At 44.7% G+C, this 25,722-nt stretch overlaps 1 protein-coding gene across 2 annotated transcripts in view; it reads left to right on the forward strand.

The window, feature by feature from the left end:
* Window positions 1-19,106: 19,106 nt before the first annotated feature.
* MREG (melanoregulin) overlaps window positions 19,107-25,722 on the forward strand; it is a gene marked incomplete at both ends in the record, with an annotated part of 65,422 nt that continues 58,806 nt past the window's right edge. Inside the window, one exon of one of the 2 annotated variants that reach the window (XM_079710126.1) lies at window positions 19,107-19,276. In XM_079710126.1, the coding sequence (XP_079566252.1) occupies window positions 19,107-19,276 (170 nt within the window). The remainder of the gene's footprint in view (window positions 19,277-25,722) is intronic. The other variant, XM_079710127.1, reaches the window with a different exon arrangement.

A 25,722-nucleotide genomic window follows, 5' to 3' on the forward strand; every position in this document is an offset into this window, starting at 1 on the left:
CATGTAAATGATATCATATGATATTTGTCTTTCTCTGTCTGACTTATTTCATTTAGTATGATAATCTCTAGGTCCATCCATGTTGCTGCAAATGGCATTATTTCATTCTTTTTTATGGCTGAGTAGTATTCTGTTGTATATATGTACCACATCTTCTTTATCCATTCATCTATTGATGGACATTTAGGTTGCTTCCATGTCTTGGCTATTGTAAATAGTGCTGCTATAAACATTGGGGTGTATGTATCTTTTCGAATTAGAGTCTACATCTTTTCCAGATATATGTCCAGGTGTGGGATTGCTGAGTCATATGGCAGCTCTCTTTTTAGTTTTTTAAAGAACCTCCATACTATTTTCCACAGTGGCTGCACCAGTTTGCATTTCTACCAGCAGGATGGGAGGATTCCCTTTCTCCTCTCCAGCATAAAATTCTCCATTATTTTAAGTGCTACAGAGGATAAGGTCATGGTACTAAAGGCATGTAACAGGAAGAAAAAGACATCTCGAGAAAAACAAAAGCAATTCTATAATCATGTTAAAAGAGGTTGTTGATAAGATGACCTTTGTCACCCCCTTCCACACACACTGCTCTTTTGGTTCGTGGCTTGTGTTAGTTCAGGTCCTCAGAGAAGAAGATGCCAGGGAAGAGTAAGATGTGCTTGAGACTTCTGGGGAATGTGACTGTGGAGGGTAAAGGGCAGGGAGCCTGAGAAGGCATCCACAGCCTTCAGACTGTGATGGAGTCTGACACCTGTAAAAGAAGGAGGAAGAGAAGAGTGGGCAGGAAACACCTTGGACTGTAGCCACGGTTGCCACAGTCACAGTGGGGCAAAAGGGTATCAGGAGGCATTCAGTGGGTCACCTGGTTCCCTGTCCCTCCCTGTCCCCACTGTATAAGAGTAGCTCTGACTCCTTCTGCCGGTGATGGCAACTCCTTTTCTCACCAGCTGGTACCTGGTCACAGGGAGTCCAAAGTGCCCTAGAATCAGACACAGTTTAGTTCAATGGAACCTTGCTGTGTCCCTTGACAAAGGTTGCCCCTTTGGGACAAGGACCTCCAACGCCCCAGAGCCCAGGATTGCAGGGATGGGGAGGACAGAGTCCCAGGTGGACCTTAGGGAGTGACGGCAAGTAGAGCCGCTCCCTCTTCCACTCCTCGGTTCCCAACGTGTTCCCAAAGCCAACAGGGACACGTGTCCTGAAAAACAGTACCCCACCCTTTCAGATGGTCGATGGCACTTCAGCTGTGCCTTGGCTGTTGTAGTCCTCTGTGAGGCTGGCTGCTTCTGGAAGTGTGGGGTGTGACACAATCAATGGTTCCATGATCAGGGACCCACTCTGATCACCTGGTGGGATGCTGGTGCACGGGATTGCACACCTGTGGGTCCCACCTTGTATAAGCCCCTAGATAGCAGTGATGTCTGAGTCCCTGTGAACAGGAAAGGCAAACTCTTACCTGGAATGGTATCTATCACTTCCCTCACTGTAAGGTGTGACACAGATACTATGCAATCATTTGAACAGGGAAATTTTAATATAAAGAATTATTAACTCTAACAGGGGATTGGCTAGTAGGAAGTAAAGAGAACTTTAAAGGATACGGAAATAGTAGGCAGAAGGAGTAGCTATACAGGGCTGATAGAAAGAAGAGTCCATCCACGCACCCCTCCGCCCAAGGGCTGAGGGAGGGCATGGCTGTGGTTCACTGGATGGCAGAGAAGTCACTTGTCATCTGTGGTGCTCTGCTGGTGGAATTTGCTAGAAATCTGCCCTCTAGGGTGCCGGGGGGGGCAGCTGCTGCAGTTGCTGGCCAAGGTGCACTGCCGCCCGGGGGGCTGCGGGGTGGCGGGCAGTACAGGAGTCTAGAAGCAAAACCCTTTTCCTCCCGCGTCTCTCCATTGCCCTCTACTGACAAAGCTTTGGTCCTGGATCCATTTTCACGGAGCAGAGAAGCAGTACATCCATAACTGGCCCACGTGTCAACTTGCCGTCCAGCAGCACTTGTTCACCACGAGGAATGTGCCATCTCGGGGCTCAGCGTTGGTCTCTGTGGGGACAGATTAGACATTCAGAGGCAGCACTAACTATATGGGCCTTGGGTAATTGGGGTTCCCTGCTGGATTTCTGCCTTCCTCCATCCCTGAGCCCATGGTACCAGTTCTGGGGTGGCCGATGAGGAAGCCCGCGCAACACTGACGGGCTGAGTCTTCTTTTCTGCTTGGTTGTTCTGTGCCTCTTCCGTGATGGATGCCTTCTGGGGAGTATTACTCTGTGAGACAGAAATAAACACTTTGTGCCCACTCCTCTGTGTTTATCCATATGTCTCTACCCCAGACCCCCTGGTTTCCAATCTTTCAGTTCTTTTCCTTCCAGGTTCTTGGCCAAAGAACCAGACCTTGGGCCACTGTGCAGGAATCTGTACATTCTTACCTTGGGCTTCCTTTTTTCCAGTGTGGATACCAGCTGCACTGCCTGCAGACTGCCTCTGAGAAAGATTTTTCCCACTCCACTGTCATACAGGGCCACCCCTGAATGTGGCTATAATGAAGTTCTGACAATGGTGAAGGAGAGAGGGAAGGAAGGAGGCCTGGGTAGGAAGAGTCTCAGACTGCTGCACGGTCGGAGGAAGGGTCCACCAGGCTGACCCATCAGCTGCCCAAGTTTTTGGGCAAAAGTCACGCATTGGTCTCTCAGGAATGGGTGTGAATTAACAGCTTAGCTGTGCTCAGTCTAGGTGGGAGCAGCCCAAGGACAAATGCAGTGGTGGATCCACCGGTGCCGCAGCTAGAGCTGTCAGTCAGCTCTGTTCCCCATGGCAGGAGATGTAAACAGTGCATTTTCATGACTGCCACGGGGCTAGATGCTGTACCTGTGAAAGTTACCAATGGCCACACTTGTTTTGTTTTGTTTTGTTTTTTGAATTTTATTTTTGTTTTTTTATACAGCAGGTTCTTATTAGTCATCAATTTTATACACATCAGTGTATACATGTCAATCCCAATCGCCCATGTCATCACACCACCATCCCCACCCCCCCACGGCTTTCTTCCCTTGGTGTCCATATGTTTGTTCTCTACATCTGTGTCTCTATTTCTGCCCTGCAAACAGGTTCATCCATACCATTTTTCTAGGTTCCACATATATGCATTAATATGCGATATTTTTCTCTTTCTGACTTACTTCACTCTGTATGGCAGTCTCTAGATTCATCCATGTCTCTACAAATGACCCAATTTCGTTCCTTTTTATGGCTGAGTAATATTCCATTGTATATATGTACCACATCTTCTTTATCCATTCGTCTGTAGATGGGCATTTAGATTGCTTCCATGACCTGGCTATTGTAAATAGTGCTGCAATGAAATTGGGGTGCATGTGTCTTTTTGAATTATGGTTTTCTCTGGGTATATGCCCAGTAGTGGGATTGCTGGATCATATGGTAATTCTATTTTTAGTTTTTTAAGGAACCTTCATACTGTTCTCCACAGTGGCTGTATCAATTTACATTCCCACCAACAGTGCAAGAGGGTTCCCTTTTCTCCACACCCTCTCCAGCATTTGTTGTTTGTAGATTTTCTGATGATGCCCATTCTAACTGGTGTGGGGTGATACTTCACTGTAGTTTTGATTTGCCTTTCTCTAATAATTAGTGATGTTGAGCAGCTTTTCATGTGCTTCTTGGCAAACTATGTCTTCTTTGGAGAAATGTCTATTTAGGTCTTCTGCCCATTTTTGGATTGGGTTGTTTGTTTCTTTAATATTGAGCTGCATGAGCTGATTATATATTTTGTAGATTAATCCTTTGTCTGTTGATTCGTTTGCAAATATTTTCTCCCATTCTGAGTGTTGTCTTTTCATCTTCTTTATGGTTTCCTTTGCTGTGCAAAAGCTTTTAAGTTTCATCAGGTCCCATTTGTTTTGTTTTTATTTCCATTACTCTAGAAGGTGGATCAAAAAAGATCTTGCAGTGATTTAGGACAGAGTGTTCTTCCTATGTTTCCCTCTGAGAGATTTATAGTGTCCGGTCTTACATTTAGTTCTCAAATCCATTTTGAGTTTATTTTTGCGTATGGTGTTAGGGAATGTTCTAATTTCATTCTTCTACATGTAGCTGTCCTGTTTTCCCAGCACCACTTATTGAAGAGACTGTCTTTTCTCCATTGTATATTCTTGCCTCCTTTGTCATAGATTAGTTGACCATAGGTGCGTGGGTTTACCTCTGGGCTTTCTATCATGTTCCATTGATCTATGTTTCTGTTTTTGTGCCAGTACCATATTGTCTTGATTACTGTAGCTTTGTAGTATAGTCTGAAGTCAGGGAGTCTGATTCCTCCTGCTCCATTTTTTTCCCTCAAGACTGCTTTGGCTATTCGGGGTCTTTTGTGTCTCCATACAAATCTTAAGATTTTTTGGTTCTAGTTCCGTAAAAAATGCCATTGGTAATTTGATAGGGATTGCATTGAATCTGTAGATTGCTTTGGGTAGTATAGCCATTTTCACAATATGGCTCTTCCAATCCAAGAACATGGTATACCTCTCCATCTGTTGGTATCTTTTTTTTTTTTTTTTTGCGGTACGCGGGCCTCTCACTGTTGTGGCCTCTCCCGTTGCGGAGCACAGGTTCTGGACATGCAGGCTCAGCAGCCATGGCTCATGGGGCCAGCCGCTCCGGGGCATGTGGGATCTTCACAGACCGGGGCATGAACCTGTGTCCCCTTCATCGGCAGGCAGATTCCCAACCACTATACCACCAGGGAAGTCCCGTGCTTGAGAGTTTTATGTAAGTCTAGACAACATCCTTCAATTTCTGGTGAGTTTGTGAACATAATTCAGCATCCTTGAATTCTGAGAACTCTGGACAGCTGGATAACAAGTTTGAGTTTCTACACCTGCAAACAGGTTTGAGTTACTAGACCTGGAGTGCCAGCCTCCTGGCAGTGGGAATTGTTTCTTACACTTCCTGCCTGGTTTTAATCATTTGCCTTGGCTGCCCTAACTTAGCAGCCTCAATCCTTCTTTATATCACCTTCCATGATGCTATACAAATTCAAATTTTCAAAATTCAAGTATGTTTGAGAAAATATCCAGAATATATCAAGATCAAGTAGAATTAAATTAATACACTATAACTGGGAAAACATCAAGATATGACACATTTAAATCCTTCCTGGAAAGATCAAGTGGAAACTTTGCTGTTGATTTGTATATATTTTTGGATTGTCTAAGTTTTTTGGAGTCAATTTCTAAAAGACATCTTTGGTTTACAAACATAACACACTTCAAATGTAGTTTATTTCAATTTAAAGCACATGTTTTATATCATACTTACATGAAACTTTAGCTTATTAGTTTTAGTGCAGAAATACAAATTCTTGTATGGAATTCAAAATGCCATGTCTCAAATTTAAAATTTTTAGTCTGGAGTAACTGTACTGAAGAGAAAAAAAGAAAATTGCATTCTTGAAAATTCAGGTAAACATTAAAATTTTAAATTTCATTATGTAATAGGTTTTAAATATGTTTTGAAATTCAGAAAGTATTTTATACAGAAACTTCAAATTTGGAATGCTTTAGAAAAACAACGAAATTTATAAATGGTTCTTTTATTGGAGAGGATTGGGGAGAGGATAATTGATTTGACTCTCACTTGCCTAGAACATGGACTTTTGCTGTTAGGCATATTTTATGTATGTATGTATGTATATATGTATGTATGTCTGCATTGGGCCTTCACTGCTGTGCATGGGCTTCTGTAGTTGTGGTGAGCGGGGGCTACTCTTTGTTGCGGTGTGTGGGCTTCTCATTGCAGTGGCTTCTCTTGTTGGGAGCATGGGCTCTAGGCGCGCGGGCTTCAGTAGTTGTGGCACTCGGGCTTCAGTAGTTGTGGCTCACGGGCTCTAGAGTGCAGGCTTAGTTGCTCCACGGCATGTAGGATCTTCCCAGACCAGGGCTCAAACCCGTGTTCCCTGCATTAGCAGGCAGATTCTTAACCACTGTGCCACCAGGGAAGTCCCTGTTAGGCATATTTTAAATCGACACTTGAAGGTCCTGGTATTTTAACTGTTTCATGGATTTTGGACTGTTGGATGGATTTAGGTCTAGGGGCTGCTGGGCAGTGGATGCTATGATGTGCCACACAGATCCTCCCTCAGGAGGAAGGGAGTTACTGGGCCGGCTACTAGAAGTGCTGCCAGCAGACAGCCCTCATCTGTCAGCCCCCTGCTGGACAAAATCAGCTGAAGAGAGCTGCCCTAGCCAAGGTCATGTTTCCTTCCCAGGTGGCTCTCATCCAGAGGTTGACTATCATGGGAGTAGAAAGGCTCAGCCCTCTCTTACCAACACAAACAGCTCAGCCATGAAGTTCCCCTAGGGCTGGCTGAAGCCCAGCCCTGCTCCCTTTTCTTCCCTTCCCTCCCACAGGTGTTGATTCCATGAGTGCTTCCCCCTAGGCCTCCTGTAAGCCACGAGTGCTCCCTAGTAGGCTTCCTGCAAGCCGTAAGTGCTCCCCTGTAGACCTCCTATATAGACCTCCTATACCTGTGAGTGCTCCCGACTAGACCTCCTGTAAGCTGTGAGTGCTCCCCACTAGACCTCCTGTAAGCTGAGTGCTCCCCACTCGACCTCCTGTAAGCTGTGAGTGCTCCCCACTAGACCTCCTGTAAGCTGTGAGTGCTCCCCATTAGACCTCCTGTAAGCTGTGAGTGCTCCCCATTAGACCTCCTGTAAGCTGTGAGTGCTCCCCACTAGACCTCCTATACCTGTGAGTGCTCCCCACTAGACCTCCTGTAAGCTTTGAGTACTCCCCACTAGACCTCCTATACCTGTGAGTGCTCCCCACTAAACCTCCTATACCTGTGAGGGCTCCCCACTAGACCTCCTGTAAGCCACAAGTGCTCCCTAGTAGGCTTCCTGTAAGGTATAAGTGCTCCCCTGTAGACCTCCTATACCTGTGAGTGCTCCCCACTAGACCTCCTGTAAGCTGTGAGTGCTCCCCATTAGACCTTCTATACCTATGAGTGCTCCCCACTAGACCTCCTATACCTGTGAGTGCTCCCCACTAGACCTCCTATACCTGTGAGTGCTCCCCACTAGACCTCCTGTAAGCTGTGAGTGCTCCCCACTAGACCTCCTATACCTGTGAGTGCTCCCGACTAGACCTCCTATACCTGTGAGTGCTCCCCACTAAACCTCCTATACCTGTGAGGGCTCCCCACTAGACCTCCTGTAAGCCACAAGTGCTCCCTAGTAGGCTTCCTGTAAGGTATAAGTGCTCCCCTGTAGACCTCCTATACCTGTGAGTGCTCCCCACTAGACCTCCTGTAAGCTGTGAGTGCTCCCCACTAGACCTCCTGTAAGCTTTGAGTGCTCCCCACTAGACCTCCTGTAAGCCACAAAGAATTCCTGCTAACCTTCTGTAAGCTCACTCCATCTCAGAGTCTGCTTCCCTGGAAACCCAATGCATGATTCCAGATTTCTTGCATGGTTACATGAGGTGTTGCAATGGAGGAATGAGGGCCTGCACCTCCTCTAAACTGAGAAGCTTTGCTTTTTTCCTACTGGAGACTTACTATTGTACGAGAGGTCTTCTCTCCAAGTTAAAAAATTTTTTTCCTCTCAAGGTCTTTAAAGCAACCTCTCTTCTGTGTATCAGGGGTGGGGAGCAATTAAGGATTTTGCCTTTATTTTCAAGTCTTACTTTCCCCTGGAAATCATTCTCCCATCTGGCCAAGATGTGCGTGTTCAAGGGTTCTTTCATCTTGGCAAGGACATCAGTGATGCCAGGAATCATGAAGGGGATATACTCAAATTTTGGGTTAAATTGTTATACCAGTTCTTCATGTTTATAATACATTTTCTAGAGGCAGGAAACCATCAATGTTTAATATGAACCGGGCAAGGATGGGTCTCCCTTGGACTGAGGAGTCCTTATGATCAAAGTAGCCAGTGGACAAAATACAGGACACCTCATTTTCTTATGGGGTGTACAGGAAAGACGTAAGAGATAAGGAGGGTGGCTCCATGTAAAATCCCTACCCAAAGTGACAAAGGCCTTTCTAGATTGGAAACAGCTCAGGCAGAGCTAATGCAGGGTTTAGCAAGGGAAGGGAGAGTGGAGTTCACAGACTTAAGTAGCAAACTTTACAGTCAAATGAAAGGACCCTCTTGGCATATACTTAAAAGAGCCAGAACTTTGGCCAAGTAGAGCATTAAGCATCTGTCGCTTTGTTGAGAGTTTGACTCTTTCCCAGTCTAAGCACTGGCATGTGGTGCTATTGCATGATGGGGGGTGTGGAGGACCACCTTCCTTCAGGTATAGCTCACTGCCAGTGCTCTTCTGGTACCGGCCTCCCTCCTTCCTGCTCCATCTTCTCTGTTGCCGCCTGTCCCCATTCCCTGTTCCTCACACTCATACTTGGCCTCCATCATTATGCAGAACAATGTACTTCTCTTTTTTCCCCCTCTTCTACCCCATTTATCAGAGGGAATCTTTTTTTTTTTTTTTTTTTGCGGTACGTGGGCCTCTCACTGTTGCGGCCTCTCCCGTTGCGGAGCACAGGCTCCGTACACGCAGGCTCAGCGGCCATGGCTCACGGGCCCAGCCTCTCCGCGGCATGTGGGATCTTCCCGGACCGGGGCATGAACCCGTGTCCCCTGCATCGGCAGGCGGACTCTCAACCACTGCGCCACCAGGGAAGCCCCAGAGGGAATCTTTACACAGTCTAGATGGCCTATCAACACCTTTCACCAAACTAAGTTCTTTCCCTGGGAAATTGCACGCCCACCTTTGAATTTATGTCATCCAGCTGTTTCCAAGATAGATTTATTTAAGTCGATAAAAAGCAAAATAAAATAATAAAGTATAAAACCAAAAACGCTTCCATTTTAATCATTTATTTAAATTACTCCTTTTAGATAAGTCAGGAAATATATGTAATAGCCTCTGCTCTTTTCCGTGGTTTTCAAGCTAATAAATCAAGTAGCAATGCTTAATAAGATCAAATGAAAGAGTTAGACAGTAATTGTGCAGTTTGGCCCATGCTAGTCAAGAGAAGGCAGGGCTTACTGCTCAATTTAGCAGCGCCCTGACAGGTTTAGAGTTTAGCCTCGAGCCAGTTTAAACCTCCCATCTGAGTATTGCAGTGGCCCTTTAAGATCTCAATCTGCACAGGCTTTGTCGCTGCAGCAGCTTTCCCTGTGTTGAGTGAAAGAAAGCTTTCTAACCTATGTCAAATCTTTAGCCCCATCTCCGAAGAAACTGCAGTTCATTTACAACGGAAGCCCATGAGATGGCAGCATGGAGAATTACAGGAGGGTTTATAGGGGAAGATTTACCTGGTCCTTTTACGTTTGTAGAACTCGCATGGAAAATTTCCAGGGTTTTGACCTGTTTCTGCATCCCTGTGAGTGTTATGGAGAAAGAAGTAATATAAATGAGTGGGAAACTAAAAATCCATTGGCATAATTCTTGTTGTCTATTAAGATTCATATTGGTAGGATCTGGGTATAAGTTGGGACAAACCTTTAGGGGCCTTTCATAGCAAATATGAATGGTGGTAATGTTTTCTCCATTATTATTGTTTTTGATGCATGCCTTTCATTTTAAAACTTTGTGTCACCTTGTGTACAGCAGATGCTTAATAAATGTTTATGAAGGTGAGTTTAATTGAATTAGGAATAAATGTGGCATGATTTATGAGTCTGGGTTTATGTTTAATTTAGTTAGGTAGAATGTAGAGAGACTTTGGAGAATGCAGAATTCTTGGGATTGTAGGGGGAGGTGGTTTTCCAGCGGTGGGAAAAGGTCCGATTCCACATCACATCTGAAGATGTGAGAATTGAGGCTGTTCTGGGCATCTGAAAAGTGTTTGTTGTAGCAGGATAGTTAGCTATGACAGTAGAGTTAGATAAACGTATAGTTAGATGTGGGAATATTGTCAGAGGGGGCAGTATAATTAGCTATGGGAGTATAGTTAGGCATGGCAGGGTAGTTAGCTATGGGGGTATAGTTAGTAAAGGTATGACAGGATAGTTAGTTATGGGAGTATAGCTAACTCCCATAGGAGTTAGGCATGGCAGTATTAAACATGGGAAAGTCAGGAGTGAGTTAAGGAAGGGCACATTGCAGGAATCAAAATGATGGGTGCACTGCAGCACAGATGGACATTTCAGTTTCATAATTTTCCAGTTTTTACTCTTGGTAGTGCTCTGAAGATGACTACTGCTTATTTTTCATCTTTGATTCCAGAAGAGGTTGAGCACAGTGCTATGTTTATAAAGTTGACACCCAATAAGTATTTGGTAAGTTGAACAATTTTAGGTGGTCACAATTGGCTGTGTAATGTGATGGGTTAGAAGCTGACTGAAGTACATATGTTTTATTAACAACAATGATTATAACTAGCATTTACAGGGTGCTTGCTTCCCATTTTTCTTGAAACTGTACAAAGTGCTTTATGTGATTATCTCACCTAATCCTGACTGCAGCCACAGGGGGGGCAGTGTGATAGCAGAGCCCCTGCTCTCAACAGCCTTGCCACCGGTTCTCAAACATGGTATGGGTATTGTTTTGCTGGGGCTGCCATAACAAATACCATACTGGTGGCTTAAACAACAGAAATCTATTTTCTCATAGTTCTGGAAGCTAGAAGTCCGAGATCAAGGTGTCAGCAGGGTTGATTTTATTCTGAGGTTGGCTCGTAGATGGCTGTCTTCTCCCTTTGTCTTCATATGGTCTTCAGTCTGTGTCTGTGTCCTAATCTCCTATTCTTATAAGGAGACCAATCATGTTGGATAAATGCCCTCATTTAACCTTAGTTACCTCTTTATAGGCCCTGTCTTCAAGTACAGCCACATTCTGAGGTACTAGAGGTTAGGACTTCAACAAAGGAATTTTGGAGCAGACATAATTCAGTCTATAACAGTGTGCTTCAGAATTCCCAAGCCTTGGGAGCAGGGCCAGGACTAGGGTGAGGGAAGTGAGGGGCTAGGGTGGAACTCTTAAGGACCTGCTCGCTCTCAGTGTTGCACAGGTGCAGGGTCGGACCCCAGAGTGAGCACCCCCTTGACTGCTGCACCCCAAGCACCTCATTAGCTGCACCTTAGTCCCAGCCCTGCTTGGCAGCCTGATCAAGTGGCAGATTCCGGGGCCCCAACCCCAGAGCTTACAATTCAGATGATCTCAACTAGGGTCTAGGAGTCTGGAGTTTCAGTAAGCACCCCTAGGGAGTTTAAGATCACCCTTTGAGAAACTCTGCCTGTGCCACAGCCTCATGTGAGAGTTCCTCTACAGCCAGTAAAATAATTTCTGTTTTTCTCTTTGGTTTTGGGAGTAGAATTGCTGAACTCATCACTTACCCATCTGCATTTTCAGGGACTGCAGTGGGAGACTGAAGTCCCTCTGGCAGACAGCTCCTGTGCTCTGAGTTTCTGTGCATTGGACCTGACGGAACCATGGATTGGCTCTTCTTTGTGCAGCCCTTTCTGTCTATTCCATATGGCACACACAACCATGCTTGGACCACTGCTGAGTGTAGTTGGCATATGTTGTTTTTCCTTGCCAGCATCCATTCCCTTTTTTGGTTGCTCCATCTGATTTTCCTTAGGAAACTCTCCCACTCTTAGTACAATTGGCTTACTTTTTCTGTCTCCCCCATTCCTCTTCACTTGAGCACTGCAGGAGTGTACATGAGACTCAGTAGGTGTATTTCTCCCTTTGAAAATTCAGGCCAATTAAAGTTGGGCCCAGGCCTGCTGATCAACTGGGAAGGAGCTGTTCTCTTTCTGCTGAGATTATCAGCAGAAAAGATGGTGAAATCCAGGGCTACCAGGGGCCTATGAGTGTCACCAACTCAGACCCAGAGAAGAAAAGAGAGTGTCTTAGTCTGTTTGGGCTACTGTAACAGACATTCTATAGACTGGGTGGCTTTTAAACAACAGAAATTTATTTCTCACAGTTCTAGAGGCTGGGAAGGCTCAAGATCAAGGCACTAGTAGATTCAGTGTCTGGTGAGGGCCTGCTTCCTGGTTCATACACAGCTATCTTCTCACTGTGTCCTCACATGGCAGAAGGGGTGAGGGAGCTCTCTGGGGCCTCTTTTATAAGGGCACTAATCATACTCATGCGGGCTCCATCCTCATGACCTAATCATCTCCCAAAGGCCTCACCTTCAAATTCCATCACATTGGGGATTAGGTTTCAACATATGAATCTGGGAGAGACACAAACATTCCATCTCTAGTAGAGACCAACCCTTATTGAGTGCCTGGATCCATTTATGTTTAAAGCTAGCATCACTTCCTGAATTTTCCAGATACTTGAGCCAGTAAATTTCCTTTTATACTTAAACTAGTCTGAGTGATGTTTTTATCATTCACAATTAGTTGCTGATTAATACCCAGAGGATTATCACAGAGGCCACAAAGATCTAGACAAAAAAGTATTATACAGAGTTGACACACAGCAGAGTTAGATTCCCTTCATGTTGGGGCTGTAAGAATCCAGTTTTCAGGGACTTCCCTGGTGGTCCATTGGTAAAGAATCTGTCTTACAATGTAGGGGATGTGGGTTCCATCCCTGGTCAGGGAACTGGGATCCCACATGCTGCGAGGGGTAACTAAGCCCGCGCACCACAACTACTGAGCTCGCGCGCCTCAACTAGAGAGCCCGCGTGCTGCAAACTACAGAGCCCACGCACCCTGGAGCCTGCGCACCACAACTACAGAGCCACGTGCTCTGAAGCCTGCGTGCCACAACTAGAGAGTAGCCCATGTGCCGCAGCGAAAGATCCTGAAAGATCCTGCATGCTTCAACGAAGATCCCGCGTGCTGCAACTAAGACCTGATGCAGACAAAAATAAATAAAATAAATAAATCTTAAAAAAAAGAATCCAATTTTCTTGAAGAACCTCTCCATATGCTTTATACCTGTTCTAGCTTACTTTATGTGTTTTTATTCTCTCCAAGGGCATCCTATTAAAAGGTTAGACATTCCTGAGTATGAAGTTATTTAGCAAATTTTGAAGACACAAGATGTTTGTTGCTTAAAACTAAAGAAGGAACAAGGACTGATCATTAAGGTTTTCTCAGAGTATACATTTGGGAGGAGGGAAGAAAGTGAAATTGACCAGCAAACTATACCAAATAAAAATAGTTTGAAAATTTAGAAAGTGTTTTGCATTATGGGAAACCACAGAGTGATAAAACTGAAGGATTCGCAGATGGCAGACAATATCTGTTTCTCTTCAGGAAGAAGCCAAGTAGAGAAATAGAAATAAAAATCTCACCTGATTAAATCAAACCGGATTGTTGTGCTTGGCTTGAGAGAGAACTCTTCTTTCATAATTCTCCCTCCCTCTCTCTCTCTCTCCCTCCCTCTCTCTCTCCCTCTCTCTCTCTCTGTCTCTCTCTCTTTCCCTCTCTCTCTCTCTCTCCCTCCCTCTCTCTCTCCCTCTCTCTCCCTCCTCCCCACCCCCTCGTCACAAGTACCCTTTTCTTGCCTTGTAAGCTCCCGCAGTGGGACTGTATGGGTTTAGTTCTGAAGGCAACAGAATCTGATTCTCGTTTACTCAAGCAAAAAAATGTATTGATCAACAAGTTATGGAGTAACCCACAGAATGATGGGAAAACTAAATAGCTAGACAAACTAGATTTTGGAAAATACAGGAACAGGAAAGCTCCAGGTATAAAAACGCCCATTGCTGTTGGACCTCCTCTTCAAGATGCTGTCCCCAAAATAACTCATATCTCAACTCAAGCCATTTTCCATCTTTGGGTCCTTACCCTTAAGTTGCAAATTTCAGGAAGAGTATCTGGACTGGAGCATCTTGGTCACCTGCCCATCCCTTGTTGGGGGTCAGGGGCTGAGGGATGGGGGGAGTGCCTTCATTGTCTGCCCAACTCGTGGAATTGGAGGGGGGTGTTCCTCAAAGGAAAACAAAGAGCTATTACCAAAAGGAGGGCTGCGGCATACTACAGAGGCAGAAATAAGAGACCAGCGGGGACTCTTGGTGGGCTTTTACATTGGTGGCATCCAGTTCTGTCTCTGGACCTTTCTGGAGTCCCCTAAGAGGCATGTGGGCTGTCCATCTTGGGCCCCTTGGGGAGAGTGATAATGCTGGCCTTGGCTTGGGGTGCTGGCTTGTTTCAGAAGATGTCCTTTTTCTCTAAGGAAGACAATGTTTTTTTTAACTCTACTGGGTTTGGGCAGCTCATTAATAGACTCTTCAGAAATTGGCATAAAGCAAACTCTGCGTTCACTAGCTCTTTTTCTGTTTTCATACACACATTCAACACACTTATTAAGTGTCTACCATGTGCCTGCACTGTTGTGTATACAGTGTATCTTTGTGATACACTGTTGTGTATCACAAAGTTGTGATACAGTGTATCTTTCTATTTATTAAGTCTCTGTGATAGGTCTGTACTATTTTAGATGCTGGAATATTGCAAAGAACCAAGTCCCCGTCTTCAGAATGGAACCTACATTCTGGTTCACCATTGTATCCTAGTACTGGGCTCTGTAAATACATGTTGAATGAATAATTGAATGACACCAGCTTGTGCTATGTTGCTGCAAGCATAGCTTTTCTGTGGAATGCACTAATGATGTGGTGTTGGAACTTAAGAATTTTGATTTTCTAGTTTTTCCCGTCCTGCGTATGCCTTTTCCTCCAATGCTCAGAAGTCATCAGTAAGTTCTCAAAGAAAGAGGACTTCAAACTGTATTACTTGTTTTCAAAGCAAACTCTAGAGTTTTCCCTGCCACGGAGAAATCTGAAACTATAGGCTGGCAGTTCTGCCTTGTAAACAAACAGCTAATGGGTCTGTGAGTCACCAGTTGCCTCAGGGGACTGCCCACTCCCCTGACATCAGGTGCCCAAGGGCTCTTGGTAGATGTCAGATGTTGCTGCCAGTGGTGGGTGGTGTTGGCGTCAACTCAGGCTGTAGGAACAATCTAGCATCACTCTAAAAAAAGGAAAGCTTGCTGCTCTCTTGCTAATGAAGTCTGAAACAGGAAATGGGGGTGCCAAAATATGGTCTCAGATATCTGAAAGCTAAAGCTGCAGGGTTTGCGCTGTCTTTCCTTAAGTTTCCGAAAAACAGAAATCATGAAGGTATTTAACTTCTGGGAAGATGAATACTTTGAAAACACATATAATAATCTTTAGAAAACTAATAAATAGAATACTCACATCAGTTAAAAAGAATGAGGTAGTATTATGTGTACTAATAAGGCTAGATCTCCAAGACATATTATTAAGTGGAAAAAGCTTGCAGGTAGATGAATGAGTACCTTGTATATTAAAACCAAACTCACTACCAGAAATGACAACATAGGGATTCCCCTGGCAGTCCAGTGGTTAAGACTCCGCACTTCCACAGCAGGGGGCACTGGTTCAAATCCCTGGTCAGGGAACTAAGATCCTGCAAGCCATGCGGCGCAGCCAGAAAACCAACATACACAATGATGCTATGTATACATCACGGGGCACATATGTGTATGTGTGTCCAGAAAAAGGTTTGTAGCATACTGAAAAAGGTTTGTAGCATACATTTGTAGCATACAGTTACCCTGAGGAGGCTAGAAAGGAGACAGGACTGTGGATTGTGATCAGAGGGAACCTTAATTGTAATATTTCAGTTTTTTAGAGGAACGTTTCATTTATAAGTTTTAACAACATTAATTTTAAAAGAAAATATTAATAAGTTGTTAGAGCAGGCAAACACTTCATGTGATCCTTAGTAAAGCAGAGCATTAACCTCCTGAGCAAGTTTGTTATGTAGACATGGTTCTATGGCTTTCCAGAAATGTCCTGTCTGAAACCTACCACATGAAAGATGCCCACACATGGCAGACGTACAAACGTGAAAAGAAATACTGTCATATGTAAGCCAAGTAGTACTGGAACTGATATTTGCTCAACAGACCTATACTATTTGGATTTAGTCAACTGTGTTGAATTCTGCTATTTCTATAGTACTTTATGGCTTTCAAATGATCTCATTTGAGTCTCACAACTTTCTAGTCGGTAGGGCTCGACTCATCATCTCCATTTCACAAATTAGAAAACTGAGGTTCAGAAAAATTAAGTGACTTGTCTAAGATCAAGGTTAGTAAGGGGGCAGAGTGCCTGTGTTTTCCAGGAGCTGAATGCCTTCTCTAGTTTCTCCATTCTCAACAAATCCAACTCCAATAGTTAATAGAAGCTGTCAGACCCTAGCTTTCATCTTCTTGCTGGCAGCCCCCTTGGCCCACTTTCTACTTGAACCTAGGTAGGTGAACTCAAATCCAAAATCCAATTTCAGAACATAGTACATAGTACTCCATCCTGGCACAGTTGCAAGTGATAAATGACGTGGTGCTGGGCTTGATACCACAGCCCTGTGCTGCCTGGTGACAGCTGGTACTCTGTCATGTCCTCTCAACTTTTCATGATGGGTCCATATCCTGTCTCCCCAGCTAAGTCAGAGCCCTCGGGGACCTTCTCTTGTCTTTTCTTAACTCTCAGTAGCCAGCCTCTCAATGAATATGCACTTGATAAGTTCCTTCAGCCTCATAATGTTGCCAGAACAGGATAAACTTACGTGTTGTAACACATTTTTTTTTTTTTTTTTTTTTGTGGTACGCGGGCCTCTCACTGCTGTGGCCTCTCCCATTGTGGAGCACAGGCTCCGGACGCGCAGGCTCAGCGGCCATGGCTCACGGGCCGTTCACCGGCCGCTCCGCGGCATGTGGGATCTTCCTGGACCGGGGCACGAACCCGCGTCCCCTGCATCGGCAGGCGGACTCTCAACCACTGCGCCACCAGGGAAGCCCTGTAACACACTTTTAAATGAACACACTGCCCATGGGAATTGACACTTCTGAAAATAAACTCTTGCTCTTCCTCCTCACCCCTCCAAGCCTGCCTATCCCATGTCCTTTATCACAATCAGTGACAGTTCGACTTTCACAGCTTGTAAGCCCCAAACCTTGGACTCCCTCCTCTCTTTCTTTTATATTTTACTTCCAATCTGTTATAAGTCTCGTTGGCTCTGTCTTCAAATTCCATTCAGGGTCCAGCCATTTCTGCCCACCTCTAACTGCTTCCTCCCTGGTCCAAATCATGGTCATCTGGGTCATTAGCATGGCCTCCATTTGCCTCTCCCTAAAACAGCCCTTGACACCCAATTTCTTCTCAAGACAGCAACCAGTGGATCCTGTGGCCACCTAGGTCGACCACTTCTCTCCCTCTACTTGAAGACCTCCAAAGGTTTGCTCAGCTCACATGGAACAAAATCCAGAGTCCTTGCCATGTCCCCAAAGGTCCCACATTCTACCATCTCCTATTACTCTTCCTCCTGGCCTATTTCTCTCTAGGGCCCCTGGAAACCCTGCTCTTTCTCAGGCACCCTACTGTTTATTCTCTCTTCTCTGGGGTTTTGCACACGACTTTCACTCTCCCTGAAATGCTCTTCCCCTTGGAATCAGGGCTAGCTTGCTCATCATCTTTAAGTCTTTGCTTAAGTGTCACCATATAGGGAGGTCTTCCCTGATCACCCCATTTAAAACTGCAGCCACCACCCCTCTCCCCAGCACACACACACACACACACACACACAACTTCCTGGCACTTCTTATCCCCTTCCCTGCCTTATTTTTCTCCATAGTACATACCACTTTCTAACGCACTCAATAATGTATTGTTTCGTTGGTGGAACTTCCCTACTAGGAGGTTTGCTCCAAGAAAGTATGGATTTTTGTTTCTTTTGTTCATTGCTGTATTCCCAGAGCCTAGAACATGCCTGGCACATAACAGATGTTCAGTAAATATTTGTTGAATAAATAAGATTGACAAAGATGAAAATTCCATAGTATTGGTGGGGATTTAGGGAAACATCCTTTCCTATGTTGCCGGTCAGAGTGTAAATGGGAATTACCTCTTTGGAGGGCAATTTGGCAAGATCCATCAAAACTTAAAACGGTATCTTACCTATGACCCAGAAAGTCAGCTGCCAAATATTTATTCAAGGGATACACATGTCCAAACACATAGTGAAAGGATATTCACTGCAGCGTTATTTTAATATCAAAAGGCTGGAATGAACTTAAATGTCCGTTCATAAGGATCTGGTTAAAATAACATAAGGGCATCAACTACATAAATGCAGCTACATAAATGCATAAATGCAAAGTACGATAGAGGAAGTTATACATGTAGTGGGTGGAACAGTCTCCATGGTAAACGGAGTGAAACAAGCCAGGGACAGAAATGTGTGGAGTATGCCACTGTTGGGGTAAAAAGGGAGAGGACTATGGGTGCCTATACTTACAAGTGTGCAGAAGCGTAAGTAAATATACAGACACACACGCACACATAAATAGCTCTGGAAAGTCGGAAAATACTGATGATAGAGGTTGCCTTTTTTGAGGGAATTATTCAAGGACTGGGAGACATGAAAACGACTAAAAAAAATTAGTTGTGAATATAGTACTTAAAAAAACTCACTTCTGTAATGCATCAACCCTATTCTTTCGCTAACTTTTACTCTTTGTGGGACTGACATGTTAAAAATATGCCCTAACCTCCGCTTTGAAGGCAAGGGTGGGGCTGGGAAGGAGGACCTTTTATTTCCTCGGGGAGTGAAGCCAATAAAACGTATGAATAGATCCAGCCCAACCTCGTGCTTCTTGACTCGAGGGGCTTGCCCCTCCTTCCCCCAGCCCCGTCCCCCACGGTGCCCTCGGATTTTGCCGTCTGGCGGCTGGAGTCCCTGCGTCCTCCTTAGAGGGCAGCAGCGAAGCGTCTCGGGAACGCATGCGCCCCAATTTGCGCCCGGGGAATTAAAGCGAGAGAAGAAAAGCCCCAACAAAACCCGCGCCCTAAACAAAACCCAAGTGGAGGAAAGCGCGCGGCCCTGCAGCCCCGGGGCCGTAAAGGCGCCTCCCGCCTTGCCCGCGTCCCCGGCCGCAGCGTGATGCGCACGGACCGGCCCGCGACGCCCCGGCCGCCACTGTCCCCGCACCTGGACGCCGGTCCGGCGGCCGCGCCGCAGCCGCGCTCGCTCGCTGCCGCCGCCGCGGCTTCCTCGGAGTCGTCCGGCGCCGGCGGGGCACCTCGCTCTCCATGGGGCTGAGGGCCTGGCTGAGGACCGTGTGCTGCTGCTGCTGCCCGTGCAGGTGCCTGGAGGAGCCCGCCGTGCCCGAGAAGGAGCCCCTGGTCAGGTGGGTGCGCGCCCCGGCCGCGATCTGGGGCTCCCTGGCTGCTGCCGGGCGCCGCGGAGTGCGGATACTCGTGTGCTCGTCAGAGCTGGGGACGTGCGCTTGCTTTAAGGTCACACTGAGGCGCAGACTAAGCTCTTGGGTTCCTTACAGGAGATCCTGCTCCTTGGGTTTGTTCCTCGGGTAAAATATTTGCCTGAAAGCACAGATCCTCGGAGGCACCTGAGACCCAAGTGGAAGCCTGTGGAAAACGGCAAGAATTCGGGTGCAGTGCCCCCGCAGAGAAGTAGGGGAGAGAAGTTTGCATAGGGGTCCGATTAAATACAACTGTGACTGCCTATTTCTGTTTCAGTGAAATGAGCAACTGTGAATTTCTGTTTCACCCAGGAAAAAAGTTGGGTACGTTGTCATTCAATTTTATTACTGAAAGAAGACGATCGCAGTGACTGAGTGCAAGGAAATATTTTTCACATTAAAAAAAAGTACATATTTTTCTCAAGGGACAGCTTATTCACTGGGACGTTGATTCATTACAGATTAAGCTATGAAGTGTGTGAGGAAATTTAATGCACATTAGCGATGTGCTAAGTGGCTTGGTGAAGGCACCATCCAGCACAGCTTTGTTCAGGGCTGTGACTGTAAGCAATTATTTTATATCTTGACTCTGATGAAATTAAGATTTCTCTAGGGCATGACTTGGAGGTAGATATGATAGAAACAAAATATTTAAAATGAAATTAGGAAATAGTAGATGAGGCAGAACTCCAGGGTTGGGTAAGCAAATGTGGAAGCCAGTGTTTGTTATGAAGTATGCAACTAATATGATAAAGCTTTCACAACGTTTTTTTTTTTTTTTTTTTTTTGGCTGTGTTGGGTCTTCAGGGCTTTCTTTAGTTGCCAGTGTTTGTTATGAAGTATGCAACTAATATGATAAAGCTTTCACAACTTTTTTTTTTTTTTTTTTTTTGGCTGTGTTGGGTCTTCAGGGCTTTCTTTAGTTGCCACGAGGCTGCTCTTCGTTGCGGTGTGCGGGCTTCTCATTGCGGTGGCTTCTCTTGTTGCAGAGCACGGTCTCCAGGCACGCGGGCTCAGTAGTTGTGGCTCATGGGCTCTAGAGCGCAGGCTCAGTAGTTGTGGCAGACGGGCTTAGTTGCTCCGCGGCATGTGGGATCTTCCTGGACCAGGGCTCGAACCCGTGTCCCCTGCATTGGCAGGTGGATTCTTAACCACTGCGCCACCAGGGAAGTCCCTCACAACTTTTTTAAAAGCATGATTTACCTTTTCTTACTCTATCAAGTCCGAACATTTTACCTTGATTTTTGAGATCTTACATAACCCCTTCCCTCCTGTCCACTATTATTTTCTGGTACATTACACACGGTACACTCCTTGATTTAATCAGACAGGCATCCTTCTTGCTCTAGGAACAATCCAACCTTCTTATTCCCTCCAAGCTTGCTTCAAGTAGTGACCTTTATTCTTTCTGCCCCTTCCTAAATGCTAGTTCTTAAGGTCTCCTCAAGCAGTCTTCTTTGATTTTTTTTGCCCTTATTCATCTTTCTCTCCTATAACATAGGGTTTAGAACTTGCCATCTGCCCCTCACTGTTTAGTGAGCACACATGTATGTAAACATGTCCTGTTTGTGTTCTATGTATAAAGTCATACACACAATACCCAATGTTTTTGTTTGCTCTTGCAGTGGTGTTCCCACTTAGATTATTCGATTGTTGCGGGCAGGGAGAAACCCAGTAATCTACCGCGAGTCTTAAAAGTAGTGGGTAACAATCTGGAATTTCATGCTTGGGTTTTACAGTCAACTTATTCATAGTAACATGAAATAATATTCATAGTAACATGAAATACGGCTCTCCGCTTGGTCTCATTCTCAGAGCCTTGGGTCTTTCCAATATTCTTTCCGGAATTGCTATTTAAGATGATAGTTTTGGTTGTTTTAAAACCTCACCCCTCCCCTGCCTTGGTTTACACTGTAAGTCAATGAATTTTGCAAGTGAGTTTAAGAAGACAGAGTCAGTTGGGGCAGAATAGCATAGTTCTCATGAATCAGATTGCCTGGGGTTAAGTTCCAACTGGGTGACCTGGCACAAGTTATGAAACTTTTTTTGTGCCTTAATTTCCTCATCTGTAAAATGGGGATGGTAATACCTCAAAGGGATGAAGTGAGAAACAAAATGAGCTAATCCATGTGAAGTGCTCAGTATAGTTCCTGACACATAGTAAACAGTCAATGAAGTTTAGTTATTATTAAGTATCATTGCTATTCTTCTGAGCATGTGCATATGAGTGGACTGGTCTTTTGTGGTTTAGTGTCATTCTGGCATCATTTCAATATAATATTTGGGAAGAGCAGCCTATTAATGGGTGTGTGGAGCAGTGACATGTGTGTGTGTGTGTGTGGGGGGGTGTGTGTACCTGCATGTTCTTTCCTGCCCAAGTCATTGGAAGGTCTAGTTTGAAAATTTGTTTAAGTGTGACGTTCAGTGCTTTTTAATCCATTCACAAAGCTGTGCAGTCATAACCACTATGTAACTCAGAACATTTTCATCAGTTCAGAGAAGCACTATATCCATTGACAGTCACTTGCTGCCCTCCCCTCCCTGCCCACTCACCCCCACCCCCCAAATCCCCGCAGTCAACCACTAATCTACCTTCTGGTTTTAGAGATTTGGCTATTCTGGACATTTTGTACAAATGGAATCATTCATTATGTGGCCTTTTGCATCTGACTTATTTCACTTAACGTAAGGTTTTCAAGTTTCATCCATGTTGTAGGGTGTATCCGCATTTCATTCTTTTTTCATCATTGGATAATATTCCATTGTATGGATATATTACATTTTATTTATCAATTGACGGACATTTGGGTGGTTTCCACTTTTTGGTTTTTATAAATAATGCTGCTACAAACAGTGGTATACAAGTTTTTGTGTGGACGTATGTTTTCTTTTCTCTTGGGTATATACCTAGAAGCGGAATTGCTGGGTCATATAGTAAATTCTACATTTAACTTTTTGAGGAGCTGCCAGGCTGTTTTCCATAGTGGCTGGTTTGGAATCTTGACGTGGTGAAATGATATGGTCAGATGGTCTTAACTTTATTTTTTATTAAGAACTTCACTCTTCATGTCATTTTTTTTCATTTATAAAAAAGGTTTTGTACAGATATCTCCTCTCCCCAGCTAAATCCTTTATTCTATGGTAAAACAGTGGTTTTCAAGTTTTATTTCATACCCCAAGGTAATAGTGCCTGGAAAGGGTGTGGTCAGAGGGAAGTCGTTTGTCATTTGTGTGCATGATCACCTGTAGTCCTTTTCCAAAATGGACCAGGGACTCTCGTTAGTTCAAGAAAACCAATTTTTAATCTCAGCTCATTTGCCAATCTGACATTGCCACTTGTGTTTTTGACCTTGTTCCTTTTGCTTTTTCTGGAACCTTGTATCTGAAAGAGAATGGCGGTCGCTTGTCTGGTTTGCATCTGTATTTTTCTCTGTCCCACTAGTTCTTTCTTTGCCCTTTCTCTAGAAATATGCTGGGGCCTCCCTTGACTAAACATTCATCCTGATATTGCCATTTTCTTTAGCTGCCGTCCTTTGCAGCAGGTGCAAATGTCTCTAAAGCATAGTCAGCTGTACCCCTACCTCCTTCTTCACCTCCCACTCATCCTGAGATTTGGCTCCTTCCCCTGCATGATTACATGAAAACTGTTCTTTTGAAAGTTTCAAGAGAAAGAAATCTGCTCTTGTTTTCTTGCTGTACACTAGTACCCCTGTGCTGACCGTGCTGGCCTTATTTCTCATTTCCTCTTTCCCTGGCCTCTGATTTCACATTCTCTAGTTTCTGTGCCCGTAATCTGTGTAGTCATTCTGGTTTCCCTTCTGGTGCCTCTGTTAATGGCATAATTGTTAGCTAGACATCTTTTTGTTTTCTCTACTGCTGAAGATTCTACTTAGGTTTTAAGGCCCATTTCAGTTGCCCCCTGTATGATGAAGTCTTAGAAGGTCTCTCCAAGCAGTTATGGTGTCTCTTTTCTTTCTTTTTACCCCTCAGGTCACTTACTGCATTCTGCCTGGTATTATTACACTTATAAGGTGGGTGCTGCAACCCCTGCCAGACTGGAGGTTCTAATCTAGATTGGGGGGGGCATGAATCTTTCCTTAGCATTCGCTGTTGTGTTACACAGTCCCCCACACGGAGTAAGAACTGAATAAATACTTTTGGATTAATAGAAATTATAATAGCCGTTAATTTATTAATTTCTTCCTATGTGTAAATTTTAAGAAATGTATTTAAAACAAAATGTTATGAAGAATAACAGCATAAGCACCCACATACCCAGCACCACACACCTTAAGAAAACATTGGGCTTCCCTGGTGGCCCAGTGGTTAAGAATCTGCCTGCCAATGCAGGGGACACGGGTTCGAGCGCTGGCCTGGGAAGATCCCACATGCCGCGGAGCAACTAGGCCCGTGAGCCACAGCTACTGAGCCTGCGCATCTGGAGCCTGCGCTCTGCAACAAGAGAGGCCGCGACAGTGAGAAGCCCGCGCACCGCGATGAAGAGTGGCCCCCGCTCGCCGCAACTAGAGAAAGCCCTCACACAGAAACGAAGACCCAACACAGCCAAAAATAAATAAATAAATAAATATTAAAAAAATAAAAACATTAACGTAGAGTGGAAGCCCCCCATGTATCCCTTCGTGACTGCACACTCCCCCCACCCCGTTCCCCACATAGGTGAGCTCTAAATTGAATCTGTGTTTGACCTTCTTAACTTTATATAAATGGTGCGTACTGTATGTAGTTTTTTTTTTTACATACAATCTGTCATTTAATTGTCGCTATGACCAAATGAGACAGGTGTTATTTATCCACATTTTATAGATAAGGAACTCAGGGCTTAGTATTCAGATAATTAATTCAAAGTCACAACTGATAAGTCGGAGAGCCAGAATTTGAATCCATGTCTGTGTGACTTTAGAGTCCATGCCTTGCATTGCAGAAAATTCAGAAAACTACCAGTGTCCAGCATTAACTGATAATATTTATATATTAGACACTGGTGGATATCACTAGCCTTAGCTCCTGCCCATTGTGGCCCCTTTCTCCTGCCCTTCTTCCATGTCCTTCATTAGTATAATTCTTCTACCTGGTTGTAGGAGCAACCTGGCCCTGAGAGCCAAGCCCAGGGGGAGTTCGGAGACCTGAGTCCTTGTCCCACCTATTAATGGGGTGTGGGATTTTGGGGAACTCTCTTAACTTCCTTGAACCTTAATTTCTTCTTCTGTCCAATGGAGAGATCCAACTTTAAGATACAGCCTTGAAGGGCCGTTCCAGGCTTGATGCAGACTGTCCTCTTTCTGTGGACATGTGTCAGCTGAAATTCTATTTGACATGGAATACAGGGGCAGTGAGGCTGTCTGTAGACGTAGGAAGGAGCCTGAAGGCCCAGGACGTGTGAATCACGACTGTTTGTCAAACTCTTTAGCTGCCAAGGTTTGCTTCACCAGCAAATAGGTGAATAGTCATTTCTAATGCCAGGAAGCTTAGAACAAGTCTGAGCCTGGAGAAATGACCCATGGCCTGACATGGCTTGACACCAGGCTTTGGCCACAAAGAAAGCCAAAGGTTTTCATTCGATCTCAGCTTCACCCCAATTTTAGGACTGAGTCATATAACGTTCATCTTGTCCATCATCTATGTAAGGTTTGAGGTTCTGAACGCCATTCTTCCCTGCACTGACTATATTCCTAAAGTAGAGGAAGTAGTGATCAAAATGACAACAAAATATCATTATGCTCTGAGGACAGGCTAATAATGCATATGGATTGTTTTGGAATGTCTAGATTATTGTTTATTTGCCTGTAAAATAGTGAATGACCTTTTGGCTCAAGGTTTCATGTTACTAATTAAAAGAAACATTGGGGTATGTGTTATTAGGTTCTAGGGCTGCTGCAACAAATCACCACAAATTTGGTAGCTTAAAAACAACAGAAGTGTATTCTTTCAGTTCTGGAAGCAAGAAGTCTGAAATCAAGGGATTGGCAGGGCCATGTTGCCCCTGAAGACTCTCAGGAGAATCCTTCCTTACTGATTCTAGCTTTGGGTGGCTCCTGGTGTCCTTGGCTTGTGGCAGCACAACTCCAGTCCTTACCTCCGTCGTCCTCCATGTTTCTGTCCTCCTCTTGGTCTCAAATCTCCTTTTCTTTTCTCTTATAAGGATACCAGCCTTTGGATTTAGGGTCCACCCTAAACCCACGATGATTTCATATCAAGATGCTTAACTAACTATTGATGCATCTGTAAAGCCTCTATTTCCAAATTAGGTCACATTCATAGGAACTGGGGATTAGGACTGAAAGATGTCTTTTGGGGGGACACTAGTCAACCCCTGCAGGGTACTTTTGGGAAAATGTTTGAGCTCAAAGCATTGTTTTTTTGTTTTTTTGTTTTTTTTTTTTTGCGGTACGCGGGCCTCTCACTGCTGTGGCCTCTCCCGTTGCAGA

This window comes from Hyperoodon ampullatus (genome assembly GCF_949752795.1).
Source record: "Hyperoodon ampullatus genome assembly, chromosome: 8".
Lineage (NCBI taxonomy): Eukaryota > Metazoa > Chordata > Mammalia > Artiodactyla > Ziphiidae > Hyperoodon > Hyperoodon ampullatus.